This window comes from Onychostoma macrolepis, chromosome 20 (genome assembly GCF_012432095.1).
Source record: "Onychostoma macrolepis isolate SWU-2019 chromosome 20, ASM1243209v1, whole genome shotgun sequence".
NCBI lineage: Eukaryota > Metazoa > Chordata > Actinopteri > Cypriniformes > Cyprinidae > Onychostoma > Onychostoma macrolepis.
Window position 1 is genome coordinate 1,278,544 of NC_081174.1, and position 24,788 is coordinate 1,303,331.

A 24,788-nucleotide genomic window follows, 5' to 3' on the forward strand; every position below is an offset into this window, starting at 1 on the left:
GACGAGCTGCTCTGTGTCACAGTGTGACTATGGTGCAGGAGAGCGTTACCTCACTGAGCTCTGGGAACAGCTCCTGGACAGCGATGTCAAGCAACACGTACGTCATCTATCAGCGAAAAAGATCAATGAAAGAGAAAAGGCCACTTAGCAGAGAGTGAGAGGACGTTAGATGAGTGTACGGCAGTTTGTACCTGTTTGTTGAGCAGAGGCTGCTGAATGGCGTTGAAAAGCATCTTGACTCCCTCATACTTTGCTTCCTCACCGATACATTTCCCAATTAGATCTGAGAAACACCACACATCAATTAGGGATGTTCATCTAAAATGTTTGTCAACATGATAAGACCACATGATTCATCGCCTAACAATATTTGCAGATATAAGTGTTTGGTAACACTTTAGTATAGGGACCAGTTCTCACTATTAACTAGTTGCTTATTAGCATGCATTGGCTGTTTATTAGTACTTATAAAGCACATTTTCTACCTTACTAACTATTAATAAGCAGCAAATTTGGAGTTTACAGAGTCAAAAGTTGTAGTTACACTGCAAAAAAAATGCTTTTCTTACTTAGATTTTTTTGTCTTGTTTCCAGCCCAGATATCTAAAAATTCTTAAAATCAAGGAGTAAAAATTATTGTCTTGTTTTCAGAAAAAAAAACAAGTGAATGAAGTGAGTTTTTGCTTAGAACAAGCAAGATAATCTGCCAATGTGGTAAAGCAAAGTAATCTTATTTCAAACAAAAACTCACTTCATTTTGACACTTTTTTTTTTTTTTTTTTTATGAAAACAAGACAATTATTACATTTCTAGAAAATCCTTCTTGATTTAAGAAATTTTTGATATCTGGGCTGGAAACAAGCCAAAAAAAAAAAAAAATTGCCAAGTAAGAAAAGCATTTTGCAGTGTAATAGTTTAATAGTTTGAGAATTGGACCTTAAAATAAAGTGACCGTTTTCTCCTCCCTTTTAAATGCTAACTGTACTCCATTATATGGTTAGGTATGTATTATTATTACTGGTTTAAATGAACCTTCAAAATGACGACAAATGGATGGGAAAATATACTGGAGAGGTCTGGCTTTAAACAGCTGAGAGCTGCAGCTTTTATGAAGTACCTGGCAGGTAGTTCATCATCTCCTCAAAGGTCTGCTTGGCTCGTCTCTGTTTGTCCTCAGGAGTGCGTTCCTCTGTGCTCTCACAGAAAACAGCATCTGCAGAGGTGCAGGATCTGATCACAAATCTACCCATGATCAACATTTATAGAGAAAAGAGTGTTTCCTAACCCTGATCCTGAAGGTACACCAACACAGCACATTTTGTATGTCTATCCAATAAAACACTTGATTAAACTCATCAGCTAGTTTGTAGAGACTGCACTGCATTCCACTTCAAACTTTGGCTTTTTGTACTAACTTTGTATATCCTGTGGAATTCATGACGAGTGCTTATGTTGTGCAAGTGACCACTGCTGCCAGAATGAAGTGAGTTAAAATGGACCGTTATAAGGTCTTGATCACCTGGAATTCACAATGATGCTGATTTATTATTTACTATTATTTTCCCTAATGATTTGGTTTTATGCACTGCTCTGTAGGCCTACAGGCATGCTTGAGTTGTTAGGGAAAAAAACAACAACAAACATGCAAAATAGTCACAATACAATAAACTAAAACAACTTAATGTAGTTATAAGTATTGTGTGGTTAAATCTGGTTAAAACCCTTGTGACTTCACAAATGTAATTGCATTTTGGTCACACTGGAGGTGGTTGAAGAGATCCCCCTGCTTTGCAGAAAAGCGCTATATAAATGTAACAAATTATTATTATAAAAGGAGACCGATTTGGACTCATCTGATCACAGCACACATTTCCACCATCTTTTTGACTCTCTGAGATGAGCTCTGGCCCAGAGAACCCAGCGGCATCACTGCATAGAACTGACATACAGCTTTCTCCTTGAGTAACATATTCAAGTTGCATTTATTGATGCAGCAGTAGACTGAAAATGACAGTTGTTTTCTGAAGTACACCTGAGCCCATTTAGCTATATTTAACACCACAGCATGACGGTTTCTTATGCAATGCCAGCTGAGGGCTCAAAGGTCAAGCACATTCAACTGAGGTTTCCTGCCTTGCCTTACATGTACTGTGATTTCTCTGGATTCTCTGAATTTTTTCACATTATTATATATGGTAGTTGGTGAAAGACCTAAATTCTTTGTGATTTTGCATTGAGAAATGTGATTTTAGATTTGTTTGACACTTCTCACATGAAATTTAGCACTAAGTGATGAGCCATGATCCAGCTTTGCTTGCAAAGACTTGAGATGCTCCTTTTATACCCAAACATGATACCCTCACATATTACCATATTCACCTGCTTACTGTGAACTGTTCCAAAACAGTTTATTTGGGTATTCTATAGCCTTTTCGCTTTCATTTTGCCTCTGTCCCAACTTTTTTGTAGTGTGTTGTAGAGCCCTGCACCGGACTCAAATTTAGGCCCTAACCCGGCCCTTGTCCAACAGCTTATCAGAATTACCGGCTCGAGTCTGACCCGAGCCCGTCTTTTATCCCCCTTCTCCCAAAACAGCTTATACGACTGTTTCAGCTATTAAGATACTTCAGTTTTGTATGTAATGGCAAAGTGATTATATTTCGATTCGTTTTTTAATTAAATTAATTTAGAAAAACGTTTGGAGCATTTTTTGTTCGTTATAAGTTTTTGTTTTTTAAAGTAACGACCAAGCGGCCAGCGGCATACAGTAAGCTGATCATAATCTGTGTTTAATCAATTTAGCCTTCTCAAATCATCACGACTTGTCTAAAATAAAATCTATAGATATAAAACTGTTCAAGCATATAACAATGTTTAAACATTAAACCTAGATAAATGTGTGCAATATCCAATAGTTTGTGTGGAGAGTGGAAGCTAAAGTGCGCTTTGCAGGACATGGAGGCGCCAGCGTGATCACTTGCATTTTTTTCAGTGGATACGCTGTCATTTTTGCTCATAAAGGTAAGAGTAATACATCATTCGGAACTGTAAAGGGTCTACATTTATTTGTGTGCACTCACAATATCGACAAAACGTTGTGCTAAAGAAAACAAACATGATGCGCCTTCTGCCGTCTCGTCTTGAACAGGAGTGCTTCACAAAAATGAACCGAAACTCAGCGAATACAAGCCTCACAGACATGATAAATATATCTATAGAAAGCTTTAAATTACTACTTAACGGAAAAAAAAAATCGAAAACAAAAACTCTTTCATTATAATCATAATCCATAAAGATGCATTTCTCTCTAAAGGCGCGTCTAATGAGGAGCCGGCGAGTCAGGCAACTTCATCCTTGCGACACGGACTCAGAAAACATTAGTTTATTAGTAAATAATTCAAATATCTCCTTACTATTTCCCCTGGACACATTCATGGTAATTACTTTTGCTGGGGCTTTGCGGCAAGCTTTAGCGTATTGCGTGCATTTGAACGCTCGCTGCTGCGGGACACTAAACACTGTTGGACCCGGGCTGAAATGCAGGGCTCTAGTGTATTGCAGCCATCAAAATCAAAATTTGTTTATATTTACAAAAACACATTTAAGTTGGTCAGTGAAAACTTTGGAAATCTTTTCTTTGTACTTTTGTCAATTAAACAGAAGTTAAAGAGAATTAACAAAATCACAGATTCTTGATTTTATTGTATTTTACAAAACGTCCAAACTCTTCTGCAATTGGGGTTGTAACTGCTATTCTGTCTGTCTGTGTAGTTGTTTATGATGCATTTAGGCAATATTTCAGTTTTTAGAGTGTATAACAGGTATTAGGTATTGAAAAACTTGAAGATGTGATTTTATAAAGGTGGAGCACACAAACCTCGCAACAGAGTGATGAGAGAGACGAGACGATGCTCTTGCATGATCTGCTCTAATTTGAACTGGAAATAATGGCCTACATACGCCTCTACTGTCCTCTTCAAGAGAATACGAGCGCCGCTCAGAAAGTGATGCAGCCAGTCAGGCATATGGAACACCACCCGACCTGAGTCAAAAAAACAAAGGAGTCATATGACTTCAGGAGAAAAGCAAAAGAGTCATGTGGACACACATTCATGGTCCAAACATGGTCATTATGAACTGTTACTTTTGTGTTCTTTGGAGAAAATAACACCAAACAGATGAATACATTTTCATGTTTTGTGAAGACTTTGTAAGGATACTTTATGCATTTGCTCTAATTTTAGTAATCATACTTCATGTAAAAAAAAAAAAAACTTTTTTAAAGTGTTACGATGAAAAAAAAAGTTTAGTCGAATTGCATTCACTTACCTATGTACATCATGTAGTCATATACTCCGCCAACCTCCATCAGCTCCATGAAGTAGTTCTGGTTGTGTTTTCTCTCCAGGCCCTCTGGCAGATTGGCATTGTTTCTGTACACCTCATTGAATAGCTAAAATGGTATGAGTGGAAAAGTTATTTCCAGTATTGAAGATAACAGACAACATGACAGTCAATTAGATTTCTTTCTTTATTCATTTTTGAATGATGGATTTCCAAAACTGTTATTTGAGTACGGTTTGTACTGATACATCTTTCAATCACCTGCACAAAACAAGGTTTATCCCAAAAAAATATATTTTAACTGCACCTTCAAATACTTCAAAACTCCAATATTTAACAATTTAATAAATTCAATACAATTTTTTTTTTTTAAACGTTCTTCTCAGTAATAAGGCTTATATAAATATTATCAATATTGTGTTTTTGCTATTTTGTACATTGTCTATATTGTATATTTGTATATTATTCTTTTTATTATCTGTGTCCTGTCGCTGTCATTCTGTTGCACTGTGGAGCTTCTATCACTATAACAAATTCCTCGTTTGTGTAAACATACCTGGCAATAAAGCTCATTCTCATTCTCATAATGCTGAGAAAATGTAAAGTAATGTAAAGATATAGTGTGTATAGTTTACAGTGTAAAAATTTCCCTGCTCTTGCTGTAAATGAGCATTTTTTTTTTAAGCTTGGTACAAAACTCCTAAGGATATTCAATTGATATGGGCCCATGCCGATACTATGTGTATATTATAGTTTAGTACCAGTCAAAAGTTTGGACACGCTTCCCATTCAATGCACTTCACATCACTTAAAAACCATCAAATTCTTTTTTGTAATGGCCAAGATGGCACCAGTGTTTCTGTCGGCAAGCCGTCGCCTCGCGCTTGTGTTTGTTTCTTTTTTTATGCTTTGTCTACTTGTTGAAGGAGTTACTTCACTTCAGAAATATGATCGTGAATTTTTGCTTAGTATCCGGAACTTTGTTACGGATGTGCACGGTCAGAATTCTAGTGGACGGAAGCTGCCGGACTCTGTATAGAAAGCGGGGGAAGAGAGGTGGTGTTTTGATGAGACTTAAAAGATCAGCTGGAGTCTTTGTCAGATGTCCAGAGTTGTCAGCGGTGGATAACATCAGCTGCGGTTCATTATTAAGTCGACGCCACTGTTCGCTCCCTTGCAGGAAGGTCTTCTTATCTTCACCATGTTTTACCGGAGTATTCAGAAACAACATTCCACTGTAGAGCTGTGCCCACGAGGTTTTGTGGAGGTGGAGTAAACATCCATAATCTTAGAGCACTGGAGTTTGTTTCAAATCAGAGGCCGTCTACAAACACTCTCTCAAATTCCTCTACAATTAACAATCTGAAGATGGCTTTAATAAATGCTAGATCCATCTCAAACAAAAGCTTTTTATTAAATGATTTTATTTCTTCTCGGGAACTGGACCTTTTGTCTGTGACAGAAACTTGGCTCAGCGTTGGTGATTTTGACTTTATCTGAAGCATCTCCTAGTGACTTTAAATTTCTAAGCACTCCACGGACATCTGACGGGGGAGGGGGGTAGTTGCTACTAGACTGGACTATTGTAATTCCTTATACTATGGTGTTTCTCATGCATCAATTTCACGCCTGCAGCTGGTTCAAAATGCAGCTGCTAAGCTTTTGACTGGGACTAGGAAATTTGTAAGTATAACACCAGTATTAGCATCTCTTCATTGGCTTCCAGTAAAATTTAGGATTCAGTATAAGTTATTATTATTTGTTTTTAAAGGTTTAAATGGACAGGCACCTTCTTCAGCAGCATACATCATCCAGGCCCTTACGATCTGCCCAGAGATTCCAGCTAGTTGTTCCCAAGTCTCGATTAAAATCAAAAGCAGACAGGGCCTTTTCTGTTGCAGCTCCTCGTTTATGGAATAGTTTACCTCTCTATGTTAGATCTTGTGCAACTTTTGATGTTTTTAAGTCTCATTTAAAGACTTCTCTTCTCTCTTGCATTTGACTGTAATTAATTTCATCTAATTTTGTCATTTGTTACTGTGTTTTATAGTTTTACACTGTATGTGTTTTCTGATCTGTAATGCATTTTGGCCAATGTCTGTTGTTTTTAAGCGTGCTATATAAATAAAACAGAATAGAATAGAAAACAAACAAAAAACTTTCAAAAACAAATAAATAAATATTATATATATATATATATATATATATATATATATATATATATATACATACATACATACACACATATATATATATACACACATATATATATATACACATATATATATACATATATATATATATATATATATACACATATATACACACACACACACTGCACAGCATAAATGAGTGCACCCCCTCTAAAACCTAACAAATTCAGCAATTACTCTTTACTTAGATGACATGTTAGGGTTCTTTGGAGATATAATGTTCCATCAAGCCTGCTTGATCAATTACCAAAGAAGAATGTCAAAATTATTCAAAGTGATAAAATGTTGTGTTGCAAAACTGAGTACACCCTCCTGAAAATTAAAAAAAAAAAAAGGCATATAGGTTTAAGGCTATTTTTGATCAGCAGGTAAGTATATTGAACCAAAACTTTTAAAGACAAGTAATTTCCTGACAATTAAACATGTTATATAGCCTACTGAATCATACTCAGACTTAATACTCAGCAGTGGAACCACTCGGGAGAGAACTGCCAGGTGACTTATTTCTTAGCATAAAAGAAAACAATGGTACAAGAGGAATACCAAATTATTGTTTTAAGTGTGAAAATATAGCAGAAGTAGCACCGACATTCAAAAACAATGGACTTGTGACAAGACTTCTGCAAGAAAAAGAGCAGGAGAAATAACATGCAAGTGTCTCAGAGCCGGCAAAAGCTATGAAAAGAGTGACACTTTATCTCCCAGAGCATGACGCAGCCTGCAGAAGTGACATGCATGCTTGTTGTCACCACCAGAATTACCTACTGTAGACAAAGCAAAATAAACTCATTTAACCTCTTCCAAGGCCCATATTTACAAAATAGAGACTTCTGGGAATCCATACTCTGGTCTCAAGAGACCAAGTCAATCATTTTGGATCCAAAAACATCCAAAATGTTGTGGTGTTGCTAGAGGAGCAGTACAGTGAGAAGTGCTTGGTACCCACAGTGACGTTCAGTGGTAGTAAAGCTCTTATATAGGGATGAGTGAGAGCTGAAGGTGTGAGGGAGTTGTGCTTCATCAACGCTGTCATGAATTCACACTACTGTGAGATGGAATAGAAAAACCTGAAACAGAAGATGCTACCCTCCCCTCATTCCCTGCATTATTGGGCATTTTTTCAGCATGACAATGAAGATATTCATTCTCCCGAGGTGAAAATCGGATGTATTTCACTCAATCTTAGTGTTCTTGAGCAGCTGTGGGGGATTCTGTGCAGACGAGCTGAGCAAAACTCCCCATTAAAGAACAGAGCATTTAAGGAGGTCGTCCTCCAGGAGTTAAACAGGACAGATGTGACAATGTGTCATGAACTTGTACACTCAGTGCTAAGAGGGTCAGAGCAGTATACTTAAAGTTCTGGAGGACATATTAAGTATTAGAATATTACACATTTGCTGAATTAAATCTAGGGTGTACTCATTTCAGCAATCCTTCATTTAAACATAATTGGCTAATTTACTTATCTTACAAAAAATATTGGCATATATTTTGTTGTTTTTATTAAGTATATGTTTAATACGCTTCAATTTTACCATCTTTCCATGAATTATATAACTGATCATTAAGAAAATAACTTGAATTAAGAAAATAAACAAGGTAACTGTGTAGGGCAACAACTGCCAATCCAACAGGGGCAGGTTTATGCAGGAAGCACAGCTTTTCCAAATGTAAACACCTAAAAATAAATAATACTAATGAATAATATATTGTTTTTACACAAATTCTGTGTTGTGTATTTCCTGGTAATCAAATGAACACGCAGAACATGAAGATTCGTATATAAATAGTCTTTTTTAGCAGTTTAATATTTAAACTTTATTTATTTAAGTGTACTGACTTGTTTTTTATTTATTCATCACAAATATGACAGATTCCGTGAAAATCCGCGTTATACAGTAAATTCCACTTTTGTGACTGATTCCGTGCTTCCGTCATCGCAGAAATCACAGGGCCCTACTTATGTGGCAAACAATTATGATAAGCTCAATGTGAGAGTAAAAGACAGGGACATTGTTTATTTATTATACAGCATTACGTCTCTCCAACTAGGAGAGTGAAATCACTATTCAACAGACTCAAGCCACCACCGCACCACCGTCTTTTGGACTGCAGAAAGATACTAACTTTTCAATCTGCTACGTTACTGACAAACTATGCTGTGTAAGCATGAGTGATATCACGATGTGATAAGCATTGACTGGATCAGCTCCGGTGCGCCGCAGACACATGCAGTGATGCGCAGAACAGCTCTAATGTCTGCAGTTAAAAGTTAACCATTCATTCATCATATCATCACGCAAAACTAAGAATTAGAATCAGTGTAATGTGAGGATCAAATATAGGTGCGGGTGGGTGGCGGGCGGATAATTTGAAGGATGAAGTTTGAGAAACTAAGTAACTACACCATTTAGAAGCATTTCATCTGCGTAATCTCATCGTATACTCAGGAAAAAAGTCTATATGTTCTGTAAAAAAAAAAGTTCATATCGGTGGCATATTTGCCGATACCGATCTATCTGTGACAGGCTCATATCGGCAAAACAATATATCGGTCGGGTTCTAATTGAAAGTGCAGATAATTATGAAAAACTGTGTTTTGAGCAGGTGTGTTCAGACTTTTTTGTAAGGTATACATGTGCTACAATGGTTTTAAATGTACTTTTGTAGAGACTGGCAACCAGAAAATTTGTTTTGTCCATATCAAATTCTCAAATGTAAAGGATTCTAATACGTTACAAGATACAAAACATTCTAAGAACTGAAAGAAAGAAAAAAAAGTGAAATATTGAAATAAAAGTGTTTTGAGTAGTGAACGCACCTTTTTATTATTTTCTGCAGTGGGGCTGAGGATGGTGAGCTCAGGTCTGCTGGGTTTGGGTTTGGGGGATTCACAGGAACTGAAGAATGACTGGATAAACGGCTCCAGGTTTTGCCCTTTCTGGAGAAAATCAGCAAGAATAAACATCATTAAGTCACATTAAAATCATTCTATGCTTTTCAAACTTTGGGAGAAATTTAAAAAGTAAAAAACAACTCATATTTGTCCTTTATCAGAAGACAGATGTGTCCGACATTTTATTATATTATTTATATTTACACCTGATGCAAAAACAACTATAGTTATTTCATCCCATAAGATACATCAAATCTAAAGAAATCTAGAGACAAACTGTACAGCAAAAAAAAAAGTCACCAGTGACTTAGTTATTGTGAGCATTGTTTCCCACCTGATTTCTTTCTTCACCACACAAACACATTAAGAAAAATACTAGAGCTGACAAATTAAATATAAAAACACAGTCAAAGCAAAAAAATAAATAAAAATTTAAACCAAACAAAATGATAAAAATAATGACTGTTGTCAATCAGGTTACCCGAAAACTCCCCGTATCTGTCATTTGGTCGAACAAACAGTCGGCAGAATAATAAAGTCATAAAGAAATGAGAGTACATCTTTGAACAGCTGCACTTAAAGACTAATATCACTCATTTGGCAATAGCAACACAAAAGACAAGCCTGACAGCATTCCTGAACCAGCTGGGATAACTGTCATTTACTGTCAACACTGATTCACCACCCTGCATTTGAGTTTTAGGGAGGCAACTCCTAGGATAATAATTTGTGTCAAATGTTATCTGAATATTCCCTACTAAACATGAATACTGAATCAGTGGACTAAAACATCACTGGAACACACTTTTAATAAGGAGGCTTTTGAAAGTGAAAGGAGACTGAAGTCCAAGTTTACTATCCAGAACATCGGCATGCGTCCCAATTGTTATTTATTATTATTGACCATAACTGGCATTAAATTATTGAGCTATTGGGAAGATTTTAACTATTGGGTGGATCAATTCAATTTTTGGTTAAATATTACTTTTTTGTGTTTCAGTTCCGCTCAACCCCTATCCATGTGGGGCTCGAGCCAGCGATAGCCAGCATGATGTGAATGTGCATGCTAACAAAGCCACTGAAGACCACTGTTACATTTGGAAAAATGTGAAATGATTAATCGTTCATAACACCAGGAAATGTATACTTAAAAAGTACATCGAGAACGTTTTGATTTCATTGTGCCTTAAAGTGAAAATAATACAAAAAAATTAAATCTGAATTCTCACCTCTTTGATCAGTTTTCCTGGCACAGACTTAAATATCTTCCCTGCAGAGACAAACAGAAATTCAATAAAGTAAATTCATTATATTCAGAGCCTACTTTTCCTGTGCTTTATAGTTACATTTTATAAACCTTTCTAATCAGATTAAAGAGGCATTTTGGCATCTGTTTGTTAAATAACCCATAATTCTACGTATTAAACTGTGGGATTTCCTCCTTTACTGCTAGCAGATGTTCTCAAGTTGTGTCAGACTGGATAAGGAAAATGTGGGATTGTCATTAAGGCTGTTCAGCTGGGTTTCTCACAGAACACAAAGAACCACTCTGGCAAGCACTTCAAAAACTCCTCTTAGGCAGTATATCTGCCTGTCCTCGGAGACACTCTGCAATAATGATATCGGACTTCAAGCATAGCCTAATGAAGCGGAGCAGGTGAGCTGCTCTGCTCTTACAACACACATGTTTCAGCCTTCTAATGCACAGGAAAGGCAAACAAAACAAGCTCTTTCAGACTTCTCAAGGAAGTCAAAGTACGTGTTAGGACTTTTTAGCACCCTCAAAACCCAACTTTTTTTTTGCAATATTTACCCAACCACAAAATATGTATGACATCATTCAGTATATCCAGTGTCTTACTAAAAACACATTAGAGGAGGAAAAAATAACAAAATACATTTTGGCACAAATTTTGGTTTCTGGGCGTTAAATTATTTGCCAGTTCCACAATACAAAATGCACTAAGATATAAAATACATATTATAAAAAGACCTATCATCTTACACAGTTTTGCTTAACAGGTTTTATTCTTGTTTTAAGTTTGTTTCTTTCAACACAAGACAAAGCTACCGATTAAGAAAATGATTTTTGTATCATAATCTGGTAGCTTTTGCTCTGAATCTTTCTGAATCTTCTCTCTGAGAAACATCCCCACAACTGTGGTCTCCACAGACAATGTTTAACTCGTGTTGTCAGACTGATTTATGTGCTTACTCCAAACAGACTGTCGTAGACTGTTTTCTCACCACTGACTATCTAGAAATTCTTCAAACTTCACAAGCGTGGGCAACTTTCAATACATATCCAATTTGATTTCAGAACTGCACCAAGTGGCTAAATAATATTTGATTTGATCCCCTGAAGTCTGTATTAATGCTTTAGGGCAAAAATGAATGAAATTAGGTCAATGACTTACAGTTGCCTCAAAAAGTATTTGAGTTGCATTTTAAGTGACATTAGCACACAAAAAAAGGTGTCATTTTAAACCAAGACAAGCACACTTTCTAAGCGAAAATTTGAACAAATTTTATTGAAATTAGTCGAAAAATATTGCACCATTTTACGGTTGTAAAACATTGTGGTGTCCATAGGAAATAATGTGATAAAACTCAAAACTCTTAAAACTCAGACTTTAGCATCATAAAGCATCACTGTAATACAACGACATTTCACTAAATCATCCAAAACCTTTTGGGGACTACTGTAAACTACATGGTGGAATAATTGCTTATTGTGGTTATTAATATTAAATATAATTATTCACTGAACTTCTTAATAATTCTGCTGAAATGCAGCACTTTATACACATAACCAGCCAATCATATGGCAGCAGCACAATGCAAAAACTCAATAAGCTGACAATGCAGAATGACTGCAGTCCCAACTACTCAATGCCACGTCCTCAAATTCCCTCCTAATAAGTCGATTAAAAAAAGTTGAACCCAGCTCCCAGAAGTGTGTCTGCATTATGTAATTAGGGGCATTCTTTTTAACCCTCTGCATTAAACACAGTAATGCATGCGAGACCTCCTGCACTGTAAGAAAAATTTGCAAAATTAGACCTTTAGGTGTACAACAGCTCCCTTTAAAGGGACAAAGTTGTACCTAATCTACCCCTAAAAGGTGCATATTAGTAGTTATATGTACCCTTAAGCTAATACTTTGACATTTTTAAAATGTAAATAAGGTAATCACTTCGCTCTCGTTTTCTAGAGAAGAAAGTTTCCATTAATGATATTCATGGCTGAGAACATCCATAATGTTCTTGTAAGACAGTTAGAATTTTTACATGATCCCCTCTCTTATCCAAAGAACAATACATCATTTCCTCCCTAGTTTCCTCCTCTAAATGGTCACACATAACGCCCCACTGATAGTGACTTTTCACTACACAGCACCAGTTCCCACAACTGGCTGCCTAATAAGAGTTATACAGTATCTCACAAAACTGAGTACACCCCTCACATTTCAGCAACAATTTTAGTATATCTTCTCAAGGGACAATACTATGCAAATGAAACTTGGATATATTTTAGAGTAGTCAATGAGCAGCTTGTATAGCAGTGCAAATTTACTGTCCTCTCTATATAACTCAGCATATAGCCATTATTGTCTAAATAACTGTCAACAAAAATGGTTGCCGAAATGTGAGGGGTGTACTCACTTTTGTGAGATACTGTAAATGTCATTCACAGATGTCATACCATGTTGCTGAACATCAAAAGCTGACCAGTCTTGATCCCTGACACCATTCAGCCCTGCAGATCGCATAGAGAATACTGCAGGCTGATGCAGGAGCTGTGGTCAGATCCATTTCCTGCGGTAGCCTTGATTTATTTTAATATGAAAAGATTTTAATGACTACATACACTGACTGATATGATTAAGTTCTCCATCTTGCTGGCAGATCACACCTCTCCTTTCGGTAGTTGACCGCTCATTTGCATAAACTTTTCTCAACTGCATCCTGTCCCTAATGGCCACTGGCACTTGTGTTGCCTAATATAATTTAATTCTGACTCAATAGTTGATTTGATCTGCCTGCATCTGTGTAAGTTCAAGTGATTCTCACTTTTGCACAGTAATTCTGATTTATAAACTGCTGTGTTTTAATATTTTTTCATTAGTAACGCCAGTCTGATCATAGTCAGAGGTTGCAGGGTTAACTAATCAGCACCCCACAGTTTGCTCACAACAAAAAGGTGCACTTCTGCATTTATCCGTGGTCCTTCAGTTTGATAATTAACACCACTTCACATTACATACTGGTCATAATGATTTCAGAAAAACCTAGAATGAATCAAATTTTCCAAGAAGAATAAAGGAAGGGTTTTTAAAGGAACAATAAAAGAGGATTAACTGAAATAAAGTCTTTCCAAAATAAGTCAGTATACCTGGCAACAGAGAGAAACACAGCAATCATGCGAGAAGATCAGTTGACCGAAGCTTCTTTGCGCAGTTCGCAAATTCCCTTTAAATCCCCGAATCAGAACAAAGAACTTTAAATTCAAACATTTGAACACATCGTTATTCATTGTTTTATTGCATGGTGTCTGTTCCTGTCAAAGCTACTGAGCTCAGACCAACAAGGAGACCAGACCAGCTGCTAACCGCAAACAACTTCACAACACCTCTTGGGACTTTCACACATTTTAAGAGTTGACTCTTTGGTGCCAAAAAAAAAAAGTGAGCAGCACTTCTGCAGGCGGAAATGCCTTGGAGAATAGAGAGAGGTCTATGGAGATGAGCCAGATTAGTGTGAGCTGACAGAAAGGCTATGTAACTCATATAACCACTGTACAACAGGACAGACTGGAAGAACATAGCCTGGTCTGATGAATCTCAAAATTGAACGTGTGAATCCATGGACTGAACCTGCCATGTGTGAACAGTTCAGGCTGGTAGCGGTGGTGTAATGGTGTGAGGAATGTCTTGACACTTTAATACCAATAAATCATTGTTTGAACGCCACAGTCTATTTGCATATTGCTGCTGACCATATGCATCCCATCATGGCCACAATTTACCAAACTTGTATGCCTGCTTCCAACATGCCACAAAGCAAAAGTCATCTCAAACTAGTATCATGAACATGACAATCAATTCCCTGTTATTTAGTGGCCTCACCAATCACTGGATCTGAATCTGAAAGTACAGTGGTTCCCAACCACGCTCCTGAAGCCTGAAACTACCTTGCAAATTTTGCATGTCTCCTTAATCAAACACACCTTATTCAGCTCATTAGTAGAGACTCCAACACCCTGAAATGCGAGAGAAAACTTTTGTGTGTTTTGCTCATTAATTTACACGATAAATGGCATTTTGGGGGCCTGAAAACGCAAAAATGGGCTTGCATAATACAATGTTTTCACAGATCCATGTGAACAGGGATTATTTTTTACTATTTTTACCGATATTAATAGCTAGGTTAGACCACACTGGCCGATGCCGATTAAATTAAAGATGCCGATAGTTTTTAAAATGGATACTGAACGTAAACTAAAATAGTACTTTATGAATTAAAATATTAATATTCATTGTTATATTGATAATTAAATTTAGTTCATAGTTTATTAACTAATGTTAACAAAAGAAACTTCAAAATTTAAAAATGCTTTAGTAATATTAAATGTTGAAATTAACACACTCTAACAAAGAATAATACTTTTACAGCTTTCGTTAATGGTAATGGTACAAATTAGTGCTGGGCGGTATACCGGTTCATACCGAATACCGGTGTTTAATTTTCTTATGATATGAATTTTTAAAATACCGCAATACCTGTGTCATTTAAATAACGCTCAGAACGCGACACTATTTGAGAGGGGTCTCTTTTCACTATTGCATTGTGGCGAGGACACAGCTGTGTATGTTACTAAGCGTGAAAGTTCTGAAGCTGTAGAACTAGTAGAACGTCGTGACACAGAAGAACTCTTCCACAATATCCACCGCCCGCTGCAATCAGCTCCCGCGTCTCACACACGAGCGTGACTTTAGCACTATATTTAGCAACTTTCAAACCCTTTTAGAGGCTTTTTTCCACAGAATATACAAACTGACAAACCTAGCGACTTTTTTGGATAAACCTTAGCTATGGTTCAGTTGGAAGATGTCTCCAGTGCTGCCCCGCGAGCACGAGATCTGACTCCCGGCGCAGTGTCGCGTCTCTCGGCGTCTGTTCTGTGCAGCGAGCGGCAGAGAAGCACCGCATTCAGCTGGCCGTACCACAGCAGACTCGTCAGTAAATGAGTACTAAACAGCTTTTCCAAGCACTTGCCGCTAACTGATTGTTTGGAATTATAAATAATGAGCATAGTTCGTCTGTTAATATTATGCACTTTTTTTTATTTTTTATTTAGTTTGTTACTCAGATGCAGGCAGTGCGCTGCATGAGACAAAAAGTAATATAGCCAAAACCACCGCATAGCCGCTCTTTAGTGTAACGTTAGATGCATGTTGATTTTATCAGACGATGTCGCAATTATAAATGAGAGTGACTCCTGGTTAACATGTATTAATGAGTCGTGTTTAGTCACTATTTAGTGTGGAATTTTTCTACAATATTCGCTCATCATGACAGTAAAATAGGGCATTCTAAGTCAATCTACTGCAGTTTTTCCTCTCTCAATCAGTAGAAAATGTGGTTAACACCCGGTCATGCATGAAAAAAATAAATACCGTCATATACCGTGAAACCGGTATAATTTTGAAAAATACCGTGATATAAATTTTTGGTCATACCGCCCAGCACTAGTACAAATGTACTCTTATTGTAAAGTGTTACCCTTTAATTTCAACAGTCATGCTTAAAGATGGCCATCTTTAAATAACTACACAAAAAGGCCATAGCATTGAAATGATATGCATGTGGATATTAGGGATGCACTGAAAATTTAAATTCTTGACGGAAGTCGAAGCTGAACAAAATGAAACACTGGGCCGAAGGCCGTATACCAAACACGGTTTTTCAAAATTACAATATTAACATTTATGAATGTAGACGGAGTTCTTGCTTTTTCTCAGCTTTTATTTTGGCATAAACCCGCAGGAAGACCTCAGTGATTCTTTTTGTTGACAACAGCAGGTTTATAAATGATGTTTGTCGCATGTATCGCATTGGTCACATGCCTTTAAAAAATTCATTAAAATGTTACTGAGCAACTGACGATTAACACTGTTTCAGTGCAGATTTTCCTTGCGCTTTGGACTTTGAACCCTTGCTAACAAGCAGATAGCATCGCAAGCTCGTGCAGCACTGTTTGAATACATTGAATTTGAATACACAATGTGTGCGTGTATTAAAAAGACAGTACATTCTGCAGTTTATTTACTAATTGTTTAACGCCATTTTGCGATTCAATCATCATACAGTAACCAGCAACAAACACCCCTTCCACTTCTCATCGGAGACATGAGATGCAGCACTAAACGGCATCTCGCTGTCGGTGCTTGTAATGATTTTTGCATCTTTCTCGTACAGTTTTAAATGCTTCCACAATGTCGACATGTTTGCTGCATTAGTGCGCGCCTCTGTTTGATCGCGTCACCTCATTGTTCGGTTTATTCTGTCTTTTCACCTATTCGGCATTATGTACATTAACAACAATTAGGGACAAATATAATGTAATTTAATGGAAAACTATGTGAATGGCGCTCTGTGGCAATATGCTCAATTGTCATATCGTCCCATAGTCAGCCTGTGAGATCACCGATACACGATATTATCGTGCTAATTTATATAATTACTTCGTTTCATTACCAAAAAGTGAAGAAGCCTAATGTTTTTAATTTGTATTTAACATGATAATTTAATAGAAACATTTTAAGTTACTAATATAATGCTTACATTTCCTCACTTATTCAAACAGCAGCTACAGAAAACGAGCAAAAAACATTTACATTACCAAAGAACATCATAACTAAGTTCAGTCTAGCGTGATGCACTTTAAAAAACACTCCCGTTATAATCAGTAAAGCCGTCTACTCTGAGAATAAATCACTTATACTTAAATCGGACGTACATCCGCACTTTGTTGTTTATGATGAGACAATTCGCAAGCGAGAGAGATGATTTCAGTCACGATACTATCATCTATCGGCACAACCGTAATGAGGTGTCAGTGATTTCCGCTTTTAGAGGCCGCTCTAGCACTGTATATTGACAGCAGACCCTTCTAAGCCGCTCCAGCAACGAACACAACCCGGAAAACTATTGGCTTGGATTTTTGCCGATAGCCGATAATCCTGAAGGAGTGGATTGCAGATCTACAATGGCCCTCATAATAATGTTAATTATAATATTTCTTGAATAATTATTTACCGCAGTTACATTTATGCATGTTAGAAAATAGGCTGAATATGGCTTTAGTCTGCCTTGTTACTCTCTAAGAAGCTGATCTCATTGTGTGTGTGTAGTTAAACATATCTGATAAGATTCAGGGCAGAGCCCGGCAACCTTGAAGTACAGATAAGTGTTCTCTGTGTATGTGTATCTTTGCAGCTAGATGCAGAGAGAGAGAGCTCTAGGAGGAAATCCTCTTGACGTCACCCTGATGTCCAGGGTACCAGATATACGTCTCTGGAGAGACCTATTGCGTCTGACCTATGATCAATTGTCACCAAAATAATCACTAGAAGATATGCTTCGAGTTTTACGTCCATGTGTGGAGATTTTCTAAGTTTATCTACCAACCGGAATCTCGCTTACCGGTGGATTGACGTAATTAGTGACCTCTGTTAGAACATGTATTAGAACATGTATAGAACAACTATTGGTGTCTGGAGCATGTACGCAGAGCAGCCTACGAACTCCATCACGAGTGTTGAAGCTGACTTCTGCTGATGAAACTGCAAACTATTCAGTACATTTTTCTTTCATTGATCGCATCTCTGACTTCTGGTCTTTGTTCATCATACCATGGTCCTTGGGTTTTAACTGTAAATTCCCCTACAGTTCCAACTATCAACTACCAGTGCCGATCAAAACCGTTTCTTAGTACTTCGTTGTCTGAGGGTACGTTTATACGGCAACAGTGACATGCAACATGTGCAGTGTTGGGGGGCTCCAGAAACGAGGTTGACAGCAAAGGAAGCTCTTAGCCAGTATTAAAATAATGTTCCTAAAATAATATATATATATATATATATATATATATATATATATATATATATATATATATATATATATATATATATATACAGTGTAAAATATACACCCTAATCAGGTTCAGTTATAGACCAGGTATATTATTATATACAGTGTAAAATATACACACTAATCAGGTTCAGTGAGAATTTTTTTCAATTTATTACATTATTAAAAAAATGGTGAAAGAATTCTAATAAAGAACAGAAGACACTGGCCAAATAATACCAAACCAAATGTGCAGACGTGTTATGTGAAGTTAAGCCGATTAAATGGATATGGTTAAGGGAGGTTAAACATACCCAGGTTGACATCCAGAAGCATTTTGTCATTGAACTGAGACTCAATGCTGTGAGGTGACAGGAAGTCTGCCAGCAGCTGACTGTTACTCAGTTCAGGGTGATGCAGCAGTTTCTTTAGAAAACAAGCAGATGCATGTCATTATCATATGCATTATGTCATCATAACCAGAAATCAAAACATAGTAAGACTGTGGTTTTAAAAAAGCAGAGTTTGTGTATTTAATAAACAGTATCAAATAACAATCATGCTACACATATATACAGAGGACTGTTTAAAGGGGTCATATGATGCGATTTCATGTTTTCTTTTGTCTTTGGAGTGTTACAAGCTGTTTGTGTATATATAAGATCTGTAAAGTTGCACAGATTAAAGTCTCAAACCCAAAGAGATATTCTTTATAAAAGTTAAGACTCTGCCACGCCTTCCTAAAACGGCTCATTCAATGTCTACGTCACTGTGTGGGAAGATTTGTATAAGGTATACGCAATGAAAGGCGGCGTAACTTTTATTCCCGCTGTAGTATTCTTGCCGCCATGTCGTGGAGACGCTGTATGTTTCGTTGTGAAAGCGAAAGTACTTTGTTTAGCCTTACAAATGAGTACACAACTAAAAATCAGTGGTTACGTTATATTTACAACACTGTTCCAGAACAGTACAACACAAATATTCGAGTGTGTGCAGTGCATCATCCTGGGAGAGAGTAGCCTACAATGTGAACACTATGAATGGCTGTGATGTGAACACTATAAAGTGGGGCAATTCCAACGTTTCAATATTTAAAGAATTTGCTACTGACGATTCAAACGTGAGTTTTGAGCAGTGTATAGTAGTGCTTGTCTGGTGTTTCTACGATCACAAATGCAAACATGGTGTTTTGTTTACGCGGCGCAACGCAACGCGTAAAAAGACTGTCTGAGTCATTATAATCAGTAATTATGTCCTCACTGAATGCAACAAATGCCTCGTTTATAGTGGGCTTTAATGCTTTTGTCTTGTTGCGCAGGGACACAGCATCATAACATGGGGCGTAACATTTCCGTCACACGCTTGAGGTATTCAGCCAATCACAATGCACTGGCCAATCAGAGCACACCTTGCTTCTCAGAGCTTTGTAAAAATCGACGTGTTTCAGAAAGGCGGGCATAGAGGAGCAACACTAATGTACAGTATGTGGAAAATAATGTGTTTTTTGAACCTCGAACCGCGTAAACACATTGCATTGCACCAAATACACAAAATAATGTTCTTTTTAGTAACATCATATGAATACCCTTTAAGAATAAACTAACAAAAATTAATTAAATTCATTAACACACTTGGAAACTTTGTCTTTCTCTGTATAAATAGATGATCACCTTTTCTTTTCACATATAAAGTAAATTATACATGCAGCAAATCATTGTTAATTTCATTATATATGTCTCTCTAATTCCCTGTTTATTCAACATTTAACTAGTTTCAATGATACACACCTATACTGCAAAACAACTTGAACATGATACATTAAATTTACATTAATAATGTACTTTGATACATTATAAGGCCTGATTTCAAGTAACATTGTGGCAGATTGATGCTGTTTGCACTTCTCTTTGTTAATAAGAAGTGTACAAGTTCAAGTAAATTACCTGTAAATATTCCTCAAATTCAATTCGTTTGGAGGACAAGAATTCATAATTCTTTGGTCCAATGATTCTTTTGGAAGGGAGTTGAGCATCCTGGAATGGGCCTGTAATAGAAAAACAAACTTGAGATATAAATAATCCATAAACATGAAGTCTCTGTCATGAAGAGAGAGACAACAAACAACTTTACCATGAAATTCTGTGAGTTTAGATTCCAGCACATAAAACTCCAGGTATCTTCTGTACACAGACCAGCACTCAGTCTCATGCCCCACTGTAAAGCAAATAAGCACTTTCTCAAAGTGGCTCTGTTCTCACAATATAAAAAATAGTTTATTCAAATGGAATTTAGTGTAAATTTAGTTCTGAAACTCACCATTCTTCCTGTCATGGCGTTCTACGTCGATGCAGAAGACTGGAGTGCGCTCTTTCTTAACCTCATCCTCAAAAAAATCCACATAAGGGATTGAGATGGTCCAAGCAGCAAGGTTGCGCAATGTTCCTGGAGTTCCAGCCACCTCCACAGGCCCTGGAGAGTCGTCCTCAAACACCATCACTGCTTCCTCCACCTGACCGTACAGAGCAGTGAATGCTCAGCCAGCGGTTTCAAACATTTTTAGCACCAAAATGGAATTCAGTTGAACTCAAAAAAAAGAGCAGAAATTAAAATGCCTGCATATTTGTGTGCACGCTCTGTAAAGGGCGTCAAAGGTTTCGATTGCAACATGTTTTTGAAGGATTGAGCATTGTAGCCAGAGATGTCCGTTGAGTGTGAGAATGCAATGGCCAAACAGAAAGGTTTAAGTTTTTCAGAATCCACTCAATTCTGCTCAAAATGGCATAAATTGAGATTAATCGGCTACTTAATTCTTTAATGTACTATTTACTTATAATTATTATCAGCATTCACAATTTACTTTTATTTTTAACTTACTTTTTTATTTCTGTTAAGTATTATTGTTAATTTTTTATTATTATTCTCACATAGTTAAGTTAAATAGTTTCAACAGTTTTTTTTATTGTACCAAAATTGATACCAAGCACCTTGAAATTTCACTGGTATTGGTACGGAGTACTGAAATGTTGGTATGAATTCTGGTAACACTTTAGTTTAGGGACCAATTCTTACTATTTGCTAACTAGTTTCTTATTATCATGCATATTTCTAGCATATTGGCCATTTATTAGTACGTTTCAAGCACATATTATTGCTTTATTGGGCATGACCATATTTTAGATCCCTTAATCCTAACCAACACCTAAACTTAACAACTACCTGACTCAGACCTGCCAACCTTGGAAAAATATTTTGAGTACTATCAGTGTGACCGGCGGGGGAGGGTTTCTAGATAGCTACATTATTACCTGAAGCTCCTTGGTGGCTAATGTCAAATTCGTAATTAATAGTTTTGCAAGATTTCATGTTAAATACTTTTCATAGGTTAGTACTCAGGGTCTGCACTCAGTTTGTGATATTCTTGTTATACTGTACATTATTTTAGAGTAAACACAGTTCAATAAATACCTCGCATTTTTTAATCACGTTTTTCAGGTTGGCTCTGATGATTGGGCACATCAGAGTTCTTTTTTGCGGTTTAAAATGCTATTTAAAAAAAACCTCCTGTACACTGTCGAAAAACACGGATTATCATGTGTTTACTTCAAAATTTCTTTTGAGAGAAGTATTATTTTTATGGATTGGCCATTATTGAGCGCTATAAACACATGTAATATCTGTTTCATTCATACTGGACGCTTGAGGGTGCACTCGCACAGAAAACCCACATATGCATCACGAAAGTAATGTGAAGTGACGCTCCAGGAAATCCCTAACATGGACAAAAGCATAAACTGAATAAAAGAAGACAGAAACACTTTGAACGATGACATTAAAAAAAAAACATTAAGACAATAAATACTCGACTGTAACTATGTATAGTTTATCTGGACAACAGCTTTAGAAACACTTTGCATTAAAGTGTGGCGTGTGTTGATTTTTCAAATAAAAGTGGGGACTGGGGAGACGTTTCCTCATCTCAGTCCGCAGACTCACGGACACACAAACAGCCAGTTTGGAGAGAAATAAAATGCAAGGTAATTATTTAAACACAAAACCGAAAAATACAAAACGCTCTGATTGTTTGAACTCTTCGTCTTTTCCTGTTGCTTGTTTTGAGTACTGCATGTGGACGGAGGCATCACCAGGTTTTAGAGTGACAAACAAAACTATTAATAAGCAGCGAATTAAGTGTTTACTGGGGCAAAAGTTGTGGTTAATAGTGTGAATTGGTCCCCAAACTAAAGTGTGACCTCAATTCTGAAACTGTTCAGTGACAACATGTTTTTCCTCACCGTGTCGTCTTCTCCTTCAATCATGGCGTATTGTGGTAGCATTGCGCCCTCCATCGTGCTACTCTTAAACACACCTTTTATTTTGCTTCCAATACGGCTGATCCCAAATGACTCGCCACGCTTTGACGTGTTTCTGTACACAAAAACACAGAGTTATTGTTTTGTCACAAATTCAAAAAGGGTGGCTTAAAAAAGACATAAACAGCAATCTACAATGCACCAAAGTCACACAACCAATGACAGGGCACATAATACAATGAAAACATGATCACAGGAAATGATGGGTATACCTAAATGCCTTTAAAAAACAGGGAATAGAGGCTCAAGCAATGCAAGGCAATGCAGACAGTCCAGTAAACCCATGCATCAATCCTGCTGCCTGTGCTGAACTTGAACCAGTTTTACCTCCAGAAAACAACCTTTGGTTTTTACAGACAGATGGCCAAACTGGTCTAAGATGAGCAGCAAGCTGGGAGTGTTTTCCACCCCAGACTTACTTCCTGGGGAGGGCTGGTAATACTGTAGGGCGACGTATTAAGATGGAAGTGGGTGTGGCTCTGGAATTGACCAATGGGGACCTGTGGCCAGTGATATAATTCCTGGCCAAAGGGATGCTGCTAATTCTAAATGAAGCAAATAAGCATGCCAGCACAGATAATGGGAACAAAACGGATAAACATCAGCACTAAAGGACAGCTGGAGATGGACAAACAAAATGGTTTGAACGCACATCAAATTATGATTCATTACTAGCTTCATTTATATGAAGATTTATTTAAAAAGGGATCTGGTGCATGTAGCCTTGTAAGTTAGTGGGTAGTTTGAGCCTCAGATGGCAAATCAGTGTTTCTCACACACAGACGTTACTTGGGCAGGCCACCCAGGTATATTAATGTCTACCCAGGTATATTTGCCAACTCTAATTTAATCTAATTCGCAATTCTGTTCACATTATGAGGTAATGAAAGTTTATCCTTTACGTTAATTTTCTCGGCACGTTAAACTTTCACATTATTATTATTATTTTTTTCACAGTTAAAGGGAAATAACACATGTGAGGTCTCAATTTGGTACTTGCATGTTGTTCTGTCAGATAATGAAGCGTGCACAGAGAAAGCCGCCTGTTACATAGCGTGAGTACTACTAAACGTGCTTAGACAGTCAAAGTTATAACAAAATTCCTATCTTGACAAGTACACAATGTAATGGTTATGTCTTAAGTGAACGTAAACAGTTGGGAAAGAAATCAGATACGTGTCAGCATATTGGATCCGTGCATTAGGTCTTAAAGTGACAACAGCCCAATAAACCTGCAACTGTCTGTGTCAATGTTAATCAAACAACAATAGAGAGAGACAATCACTCACTGCTCTTGATTGAATCACTTTGTTAGCTTTAATAAAAATCATTTATATTCAGTTTATGATATATCTCTATAATTTAATTTCAATAGATACATTTAGTACTATATATTTAGTGGTTTCTACCACTACTATATTTCAGACTTGTGGGAAACACTGCACGGTGTATTTGCTGGCCACCTCACTCCTATTGCACCAAAAAACTGAATAACACTTGCAGAAAAAAATGTAAAAAAATTTTTGCAAGATACAAACAGATTGCTCAACTGGAATGCAATTTCAACACGTCAGAACATCAGTCTGACAAAGAACAAAACTGTGCTGATGACATGAGAGTTTGGGAGGAAGAACTAAGTGCTGGATTTGCCAAAGTGTGTGAAACCACAATCACATTTTTTTTTTTTTTGCAAACTATTGGAGATATTTAAAACTTTGTTTTCATTCTGTGTAATAATCTGTATTTATACCTTTTGAAAGAAAACAGTGTTTTCTGTCCCACTGTGGGCAACTGGACTGTTCTTCTTGGCCAAACAAGCGGTTATATGATC

The 24,788-nt window shown here is 36.9% G+C and overlaps 1 protein-coding gene across 2 annotated transcripts in view; it reads right to left on the reverse strand.

Moving 5' to 3' along the window:
• Positions 1–24,788, reverse strand: part of snx14 (sorting nexin 14) — a 46,464-nt gene that overhangs the window by 499 nt on the left and 21,177 nt on the right. For both annotated transcript variants that reach the window (XM_058755200.1, XM_058755199.1), the window contains 12 exons: positions 22,880–23,012; positions 20,904–21,096; positions 20,718–20,801; positions 20,531–20,631; positions 18,902–19,013; positions 10,683–10,723; positions 9,379–9,498; positions 4,330–4,453; positions 3,878–4,042; positions 1,118–1,213; positions 192–283; positions 50–106 (listed from right to left, as the gene is read on the reverse strand). In XM_058755200.1, the coding sequence (XP_058611183.1) occupies positions 50–106; positions 192–283; positions 1,118–1,213; positions 3,878–4,042; positions 4,330–4,453; positions 9,379–9,498; positions 10,683–10,723; positions 18,902–19,013; positions 20,531–20,631; positions 20,718–20,801; positions 20,904–21,096; positions 22,880–23,012 (1,318 nt within the window). The remainder of the gene's footprint in view (positions 1–49; positions 107–191; positions 284–1,117; positions 1,214–3,877; positions 4,043–4,329; positions 4,454–9,378; positions 9,499–10,682; positions 10,724–18,901; positions 19,014–20,530; positions 20,632–20,717; positions 20,802–20,903; positions 21,097–22,879; positions 23,013–24,788) is intronic.